At 66.1% G+C, this 9,177-nt stretch overlaps 1 protein-coding gene across 2 annotated transcripts; it reads left to right on the top strand.

Moving 5' to 3' along the window:
• Positions 1–262: 262 nt before the first annotated feature.
• DGAT1 (diacylglycerol O-acyltransferase 1) lies at positions 263–8,915 on the top strand. Of its 2 annotated transcripts, XM_070382589.1 has the most exons (17): positions 265–670; positions 4,288–4,375; positions 6,322–6,362; positions 6,442–6,527; positions 6,620–6,672; positions 6,887–6,992; positions 7,082–7,195; positions 7,296–7,370; positions 7,441–7,544; positions 7,629–7,667; positions 7,756–7,797; positions 7,871–7,915; positions 7,990–8,102; positions 8,190–8,255; positions 8,343–8,430; positions 8,505–8,567; positions 8,640–8,915. In XM_070382589.1, exons 1-17 carry the CDS (start codon positions 480–482, stop codon positions 8,772–8,774), a joined length of 1,449 nt encoding a protein of 482 aa, XP_070238690.1. In that variant the 5' UTR covers positions 265–479; the 3' UTR covers positions 8,775–8,915. The 2 variants fall into 2 exon arrangements, 1 of the variants encoding a protein (XP_070238690.1); XR_011466805.1 differs by lacking the exon at positions 8,343–8,430 and having other exon boundaries at positions 263–670; positions 8,640–8,726.
• Positions 8,916–9,177: the final 262 nt, after the last annotated feature.

Genomic DNA, 9,177 nt, shown 5'->3' with positions numbered 1-9,177 from the left:
TGGGTGTCAGCCTGACGTTAACGCACTAGGCATTTCATAAATAACTACAACCCCAAATTCTGCGCCTGAGCTGAGAAATGACGAAATCCTGTGTTTATAGAGCGGGACAAGGGGCAGGCAGCGGTCAGCAGAGGCTTGTTTGCAGCTGCCCGGAAGCCCCGCGTGTTCCTCGTCTGTCCGGGATTGCATTTGCCAGGAGACCACAACTCCCAGGGTGCACCGCGCTCCAGCGGACTACAAAGGTATGCGCGCCGCGGCCCTGGGCCAGTTAGCGGCTCCGGGAGCTACGCTTCCCAGGACTCCGAGAGGAGCCGTCCGGCACGGATTTGCACGCGCTGATTGGCGGCGTGGACCACGGCAGTGGCGTAGTAGAGGCGGTGGCGGCAGTTGGCCAAGGGTCCGGAGGCGGGGCCACAGGCCTCGGGTGCTGCCAGCCCGGCGGGCTACGACTTGGCCGCGGCGGGGTGCGAACTAAGGCCATGGGCGACCGCGGCGGCGCGGGCGGCTCCCGGCGCCGGAGGACGGGGTCGCGGCCTTCGATCCAGGGCGGCAGTGGGCCCGCGGCAGCGGAAGAGGAGGTGCGGGATGTGGGCGCCGGAGGGGACGCGCCGGTCCGGGACACAGACAAGGACGGAGACGTAGACGTGGGCAGCGGCCACTGGGACCTGAGGTAGCGGTGCGCGTGACCCCTAACCTTTGACCCCTGATACGGGGCCCCTGCGACCCAACCTGGTGGCCCAGGCCTGTCGGCGGCAGCTCGGGCTCAAGTCCGAGAGTCTGGCGCCTGGACCTTGGTGCACAGCTGTGCCCCTCGGGCCTCCACGGGGAAACTTAGCGGGAGGTTGGGGGCGGAGGGTCTCCTGCCCGGAACACCCAGGTACGGGGGCCGAGGGGAGGGCAGCGGCTCAACTTCTAGACGCCCTCCGTCTGCCTTCCTTTGGTGGGTTCTGAAGCTTTCCCAGGGTGAGCCCACTACGCACAGTGTCCTCTACCTGGAAGGAGATACAGGGGTCCTTCCTGAGGGCTATGAGGGGTGCCTTGTGGGTTGATAAAGCTCCCGGAGGAGGAGGGTGGACCGGCGGAGAACAGAGGCAGGGGCAGTGCGAGGGGATTTCTCATCCCTCGCAGACCCTCCAGAGAATGGTCTTCACAAAGGTCCCTCATCCGTCACCCGGCGATTGACTGGCCTAGGATCCTGCTTATTACCAGCACAAATGGCTGCTCTAGGGTCAAAGTGGGTCCTGTAATGGGACCCTCACCCCTGGTTGGGGTACAGGGGAGGAGTTGGAAGTGCGCACACCCACAGGTGGGCGCCCTGCTTAGCTGAAGGACTGATGGGAAGGAGTTGGGGGAGCAAGCTGCGGCTGAAAGGGAGGATCTGACCCACGTGGGCATCAGCTAAGTCCTGCTGGCTGCCTCCAGGCGCCCCCTTTGCCATCCTCCACGCCCCTCCCCCCAGCCCTGACCTTCATCCTGGTCAAGGGCTCTCAGGGGCTCTGGTTTTGGGATCAGCTCCAGAGCTAGAGGTTATCAAGGAGGAAGTGGGCAACAGGTCAGTCAGCAAGGATTTGCTATCTTCACTGGGTGCTGTGGGGAGGGGAGGGACAAGGGCAGTTGGGGTGCAGGCACTGTCCCTGCCCTTGGGGGGCACACAGTTCACCTGAGAGATAAGATAGCCGCAGCCCTGAAGAGTGAGAGCAAAGGTCAGGCACAGAGTTCAGGATGACACCATGGGGAGGGTGGCTCTGTGAGGGGCACTGGCTTCCTACAGGCCCCAGGTGGTCCTGAGGGGGCGGCTGCAAAGGCCAGGAGGCCCACAGGCCCCTCTGCCCACTCCTGGGGAACTGGATTTGGGGTCACTTTGTATGAGGTGGGGGCGGGTACCAGCTTTGGGCCAAGCTGTCACCCTGGATGGGCCATCACTTGCCTGCTCTGTATAGGCCAGATGGCCAGAAGCTGCTCCTGTCCTGTTGATGGCCCATCCTCGAGGTCTGGACCCTCGGGAAGAGGAGCAGTTGGTGGCAGGGATGGGCCACCGGAGACCCTCCTGATCTCCAGGACACGCAGCTGTGTGTGCCTGTCCCCAGGCCACATGCCACAGGGCTGGGGGCCTCCTGGGGCAGGGCTGGGCATTGGTCTGGCTACTCTTGGTATCGCCTCTGCCTCCCTGCCTCCCAGTCGTCATCCTCCCACCTCTGCCTCCCTGCCTGTTCCTCTCTTTCTCCTTAGGCCCTTCCGGACATTTCCTGCTCACCTAGGTCTGGGCAGGCGGGGTCAGGTGCCGGGTGTGAGCTCACTCCTTCCGGCAGCAAGGTGTAGCTATGTGCCGGAAGGAAGGCCGCTGCTGTTGCCTCGCCTCTGAGTGCGTCCCTTCCAGGTCCTCCACACTCCCCTGTGCCCCGACACCTGGTGCGTCCTTCAGCCATTGGTTCATGGGTCCTCCAGGCACAGCTTTCTAGTCCAGAGCCTCTAGGCTGGGTGCAGGAAGTGCTGAGGAAGTGGCAGCCGGGAGGCGAGCTGACACCCTGTCCTTCCTTGTTCTGTCCGGCCCTGGAGCTGGACCGTATGGCCCCGCATGTGTGATCCCCACTTGGGGCTGTGCCTCTGGGCAAGTTGGGAAGCTTGGTGAGCCTCATTTTCATGTGCCCGCCTCCCAGTACTGATGTGCAGGTTGAATGAGGTGCCAACTGTAATGAGTTGGAATGGCCCTGCTGGCTGGGTGGGACTGGGGAGCAGGTGGGGGCCGCTGGGGGGCACAGAGGCACACCCAGTGCCTCAGTCAGGGAGAGGGTGACAGAGAAGCTCTGGGTGAGGCCCCACCTCCACGCTGGCCATGCCTACTGCCCTTTGGTCCACTGCAGTGAACTGTGCCATGGGGCTGGACCTCTGTGGGGATTGGTGGGCAGTGGGCTTTCTTCCCGCTTGGGGCCTCTGACCTCTGGGGGCAGGGCGCTGCCCGGGTGGGACAGTCGGAAGGCTGGTAGAGGGACCTGAGGGGTCTGTGTGGTGGCTGGGGGCAGGCCTCAGGAATTTGACAGCAGGGATCTGGAAAAGCTTTAATAACATTATTTGTTGTCAGGATTGGGAAATGCTCCCCTCCCCCCTCCCCCTCTTTCATCTTAGAGACTGCTGCACATCTGGTCAGTGTGGTCTTCTTGGTGGCCCCCAAGGTGGCAGGGGTCACACTGTTATGAAACCGTCCCCTGGGTATGTGGTGCAGACATGGACATGCAGATGGTGATTGGCAGGTTGTAGCATGAGGTGGCTTTGGGACGGTTCCAGTGACAGTGAGTGGGCTGGATCTGGGGGGTTCTGGGCAGGTCCATCAAGCGGATACCCCCACAGACTGTCCTCTTGGGATAGTTGGGCCTGGGAGCCCTGCTTGCCTTGCCAAAAGGCAGGCGCAGAGTCATGAAGAAGAGGGCTTGGGGGCTCAGAGCCCCACTGTGTGTGCAGCCCAGGATGGACCTGGAGGAGGTGCGTGGGCAGGCTGGGCCGGCCGGGGCCTGGGGTGGGGGGGCCTGGTGTGGCAGGGAGGCAGGGCCAGACTGTCAGCGCTGCCTGGCTGAGGATGCTGGCACCCTGTCCTCCCCAGCCGTCTGTCTCCTGGGTGCAGCCATCTGAGTGCTGACCCCAGCCGCCCCTGGAGGCTGGCTGTTCTCCTGTGCCCTATTGCTGGGGACATGTGTCCACAGGAGGGAAAGGGAAGCCCCGGCCTCTCCCCTTACAAAACTGGAGGCCTTGCTCAATGCCCTGGATGGCCTCCTGGTGGCAGGGTGGTTGGTGGGAGGTGGGGCTGCTGCTTAGAACCCGCCAGCGGGCCTGGGCCTGGGCTGAGCTGCACCCCTCCACCTCTGCCTCCAGCTGAGGGTTGGCTTCCATCTCCACCAGGCCCAGCACTGGGCACAGGGCTCTCAGAGGCAGGCTCTGAAAGTCCCCTGCTGGCTTCTGCAGTGGACTCCAGGCGCCGAGCCCCCAGGGGGCTCGAGTGGCGCTCACCCTGCGAAGCCACGTGAAGGCTGGGTCCTCCCCTCCGGAAGGGCCAAATGCAGGGCATGGGTGGTTTGAATGGTGGCCCCTGGGCTCCCTGGAGGGACCAGCTGCTGTGGGGGCCGCCCCCTCCCCACTTCCGTCTTGCATCACCAGCTCCTGTGGCACTCCCCACGCCCCGTCCCCCAGTGGGAGCGGCAGGCCCCCGGTGGCTCTGCCCGCGGAGGGGGATGTGTGGGCGGCGGGGTGGCCTTGCTGCCAGATGCTCTGCCCCGAGTGTCCGTCTCCGCTCTCCAGGTGTCACCGCCTGCAGGATTCCCTGTTCAGTTCTGACAGTGGCTTCAGCAACTACCGTGGCATCCTGAATTGGTGTGTGGTGATGCTGGTACGTAGAGTGACACCTTGGAGCAAGGGTCCCGACGGCCGGGGGGCCATGGGCTCTTCTCCAGGGGTGGGTGTCTGTACTTGTGTAGCTGTGGTGAATGGAGCTCTGGGCTGGCAGTGGGGGTCCCTGGAGCAGCCGTACCCCGGGACCCTACCGGGAGCATGCTCATGCCGTCCCTGCTGAATCCCAGGAGATGCCTGCAGAGGGCAGCCTGGGAGCCTCTGAGCTGGGGTCTGCGCCCCAGGGGGCACTGGAGTCTCCCCAGGGGGCGAGAGAGAGTAGGCAGGGATGGTCTGGTGGCCCTGGGTGGGGGATGGCTGCTCCGTGGGCCCAGGCCCTCCCTGGCAGCACAGGTGAGTGGTCTTGGGGGTCCACGTAGAACTTCCTCTTCTGTTCCAAATTGCCCTCATGGGTGCGGCATGCCTGGGTGAACCTGGGGGAGCAGGGTGAGGACATGCTTCTCAGCCCAGCCCACAGCTCCAGGCCACACTCTGCAGGACTCTGGCCCCTCCCTCAGCCCTGGAGGGAGCAGGACTGGAGTCCTGTGTCCGCCTCGCTCTGACCTGGCCGAGGCCACTGCTGTGGGGCCCCAGCAGGCCTGCCCAGCAGAAGGTGGAGTGCAGGGACCCCAGGGGCAGCCTTCAGGGTGGGGCAGGGTGAGGCCCGACTGGGCCCAGCCCCACCGCTCAGGGCTGATGTGGCGTGAGGCCTTCGCCCCTCCAGCTGACGTGTCTGCCTGCCCTGGGTGTGGCTCCAGAGGCTGCCTGTGTACCAGGGGCCCCCACGCTTCTGTTTGTGGTTCTGGGCAGTCCCCTGGGGAGCGGTGGGGGCTGTGTGCCAGTCCAGACCCAGTAGTCCACGCGTCCTGGTCTCTGGAGGCCGTGGCTGGTCCAGGACTGTGGCAAGGTGGTCGTGCAGGGCAGGCCCTCAGCAGCCTGTCTGTTCTCCTGCAGCCCCCAGCCTCCTGGCCCTTTGGTGCACCCACAAAGCTCCCCCCTCCCCCAGGAGCTGGGGCCGCCTGCTGCGTCCTCTCGGCAGCCTGGGCTTCCAGGTGGCTGGGCCTCTTAGCAGCTCCAACTCTTGCCTGTGGTGGGCTCTCAGGACAGGCAACTGCCAGTCGGCAGACATTGCAGGACCACGTGTGTCCTGGTAAGCTGGCTGGTTAGGTGTTTAGCTGGGGGATGGTGTGGCAGGTGGCCCCTGCATCTCTGAGCCTGTCACCTCCTCGGGAAGCCTTCTGGGTGGGGGACTCCACCCATGTCACCTGGAGAAGCATCACTTTTCCATAGAGCCTTCTGCAACCCCCGTGGGGCCTGAGCCTGGGGTGGGGGAGGTGGTGGCCCCTGCTCTTGCAGAGGCCAGCCAGGCATCTGGCCCCAGGCCACTGGCAAGAGCTCGTTGTGTTGGGGGATCTGTCCTTTGCTGCTGCTGCAGGAGCGGCCGAGGCAGGCGGGGGCGTGAGTAGGGGTGGAGACCCAGGCCCAGCTTCCCCAGCCCCTCAGGACCGGCCCGCTCTTTCCCACCACCCCACCAAGTGCGTGGGCACACCCCGCCTGTGAGGATGGGCCCGGTTGGCAGGGTGGAGCCCTGGGAGGGTGGCAGTGCGCCGGGCAGGCTTGGACTTCACTGGGGCTTGGGGTTGTCGCTGTGGCCAGGGGCGCTGACCCGCTTGGTGGGACGGAGGACGGCCGCTGGGCAACAGGTTTCTTCGGCCGCGGTGGCACAGGCACCTGGGGTTGTGGTTGGCTCCAGGCGGGCGGGGGCTGCGTGCCCCTGCGCAGGCACACAGGCCGTGGGTGGGGAGTCTCAGAGCTTGGCGTGAGGTCCCGCAGGGCTGGGCCTGCAGGATGGAGGCCACTGTCCTGAGCTGCAGGTGCTGGCAGGAGCTGGGGTGGGCGTTCTGGGGCCGTGGCTGACAGCGTTATGTCCCTCTCTCTCTATCGCAGATCTTAAGCAACGCACGGTTATTTCTAGAGAACCTCATCAAGTGAGTGGGCCCCGGCCTGCCCCAGCCCCTGCCACCTCACCCCTCGCCTACACAGACCCTCACCCACCTGCGTCTGCAGGTATGGCATCCTGGTGGACCCCATCCAGGTGGTGTCTCTGTTCCTGAAGGACCCCTACAGCTGGCCAGCTCTGTGCCTGGTCATTGGTGAGCTGGGTGCCCAGGAGGCCTCAGGCCGGCGGTGGGTGGGACAGGGCTGATCTGGGCCTGAACCTGCCCTGGGTTGCTTCTGTCCTCAGTGGCCAATATCTTTGCCGTGGCTGCGTTCCAGGTGGAAAAGCGCCTGGCCGTGGTAAGCAGTGCCCTCACGCCCGCCCCTGACTTGCCTCAAGGTCCTTACCAGTCGGGCTTAGGGCGGGCCACCAGCTGGTCCCACTGTGCTTCAGGGTTTTGGGCCTTGCGTGGCCTTCCTGGGAGGGGCTGCACCTCAGGCCTGGTGGCCCTTCCTCAGGGAGGTCCTCTGACCAGGGAGGGGGTCCCTGGCTGACGCTCTGCTCCCACCCCAGGGAGCCCTGACGGAGCAGGCGGGGCTGCTGCTGCACGGGGTCAACCTGGCCACCATTCTCTGCTTCCCAGCGGCCGTGGCCTTTCTCCTCGAGTCTATCACTCCAGGTGGGCCCCGCCCCCGCCCCCGCCCCCGCCCCCGCTGTCTCGGCCACGGGCAGCGCGGGGGGCGTGGCCTGAGCTTGCCTCTCCCACAGTGGGCTCCGTGCTGGCCCTGATGGTCTACACCATCCTCTTCCTCAAGCTGTTCTCCTACCGGGACGTCAACCTCTGGTGCCGAGAGCGCAGGGCTGGGGCCAAGGCCAAGGCTGGTGAGGGCTGCCTCGGGCTGGGGCCACTGGGCTGCCACTTGCCTCGGGACCGGCAGGGGCTCGGCTCACCCCCGACCCGCCCCCTGCCGCTTGCTCGTAGCTTTGGCAGGTAAGAAGGCCAACGGGGGAGCTGCCCAGCGCACCGTGAGCTACCCCGACAACCTGACCTACCGCGGTGAGGATCCTGCCGGGGGCTGGGGGGACTGCCCGGCGGCCTGGCCTGCTAGCCCCGCCCTCCCTTCCAGATCTCTACTACTTCCTCTTCGCCCCCACCCTGTGCTACGAGCTCAACTTCCCCCGCTCCCCCCGCATCCGAAAGCGCTTCCTGCTGCGGCGACTCCTGGAGATGGTGAGGCGGGGCCTCGCGGGCCAGGGTGGGCGGGCCTGCCGGCACCCGGGGCTCAGCTCACTGTCCTCTTGCTTCCTTCCCCAGCTGTTCCTCACCCAGCTCCAGGTGGGGCTGATCCAGCAGGTACGTGCCCGGGCGGGGAGGGGGCCGGGCAGGGGGGGTGAGGGCAGGGCCTGGGGCCGTTGGGGAGCTGACTCTGCGCTTTTTGCAGTGGATGGTCCCGGCCATCCAGAACTCCATGAAGCCCTTCAAGGTGAGCAGGCAGGCCTGGCAGGGTGGGTTCCGGGGTCAGGGCTGAGGGAGCCAGCTGTGCCCTGTGCCCACAGGACATGGACTACTCCCGCATCGTGGAGCGCCTCCTGAAGCTGGCGGTGAGTGGCCTGCTGGGTGGGGACGCGTGGGGGCGGGTGGGGCTGTTCTGGCACCTGGCACCCACTCCCCACAGGTCCCCAACCACCTCATCTGGCTCATCTTCTTCTACTGGCTCTTCCACTCCTGCCTGAACGCCGTGGCCGAGCTCATGCAGTTTGGAGACCGCGAGTTCTACCGGGACTGGTGGTGGGTGGCCTTGCCGGGGCGGGGGTGGTGGGGGCCCCCGCTGGGGCTGGGGCCGGAGCCCCTGCCCACTCTGCCCCGCCCCCGCAGGAACTCCGAGTCCATCACCTACTTCTGGCAGAACTGGAACATCCCTGTTCACAAGTGGTGCATCAGGTGGGTGTGCGCCTGGGGGCGGGGGGTTGGGGGGTGGGACGGGGTCGCGTGGCCCGGGCGCCCAGCCCACTGCCGCCGCCCCTGCAGACATTTCTACAAGCCCATGCTCCGGCGGGGCAGCAGCAAGTGGGCAGCCAGGACGGCAGTGTTTCTGGCCTCCGCCTTCTTCCACGAGGTCAGTGCACTGAGGGCGCGCCCTGCCCCTGGTGGGGGTGGGGGTGGGGCTCGCTGACGCCTCTCTCCCCTCAGTACCTGGTGAGCATCCCCCTGCGCATGTTCCGCCTCTGGGCCTTCACCGGCATGATGGCGCAGGTGAGCAGCCCTGGACCCCCGCTCCGCCCCGCCCCGCGAGCGCAGAGGCTCACTCCCGTCCTGTGTCCCCAGATCCCGCTGGCCTGGATAGTGGGCCGCTTCTTCCGCGGCAACTACGGCAACGCGGCCGTGTGGCTGTCACTCATCATCGGGCAGCCGGTGGCCGTCCTGATGTACGTCCCACGACTACTACGTGCTCAACCGTGAGGCGCCGGCAGCCGGCACCTGAGCGCCTCCAGGCTGGCCCCCTCGTGGGTGTTGGACTGCTTTGCCGCGCTGCCTGCGGCTGGACTAGAGCCTGCCCCAACCTGGGCGCAGCAGAAGGGGGCCTGGCTGGTGGAAGCTGCCTCCTGGCCCCCACCAGACCTCTGCCTGAGGGGCTTCCTCCTGCCAGGGGAGAGCAGGCCCGACGCAGTTCTGGCCCCTGGGAGGTGCCCATGCTCTGGAAACCCTACAGATCTCGCCCAAGGGTCTGAATGTGTCAATAAAGTGCTGTGCACAGTGAGCTCCCTCAGCCTCCAGGGCACAGGGCTGGCAGGAGGGGGCGGCCCTCCCACGTGGGGCCATGCTGTGGGAAGGAGGCCCCAGCGCCTGGAGAGGAGCTGGGGCT

The sequence above is a fragment of the Bos mutus genome, chromosome 14, assembly GCF_027580195.1.
Source record: "Bos mutus isolate GX-2022 chromosome 14, NWIPB_WYAK_1.1, whole genome shotgun sequence".
NCBI classification, from domain to species: Eukaryota; Metazoa; Chordata; class Mammalia; order Artiodactyla; family Bovidae; genus Bos; species Bos mutus.
Note: the sequence above shows the minus strand (reverse complement) of the source record. Positions and strands in the feature narration are given on the sequence as shown.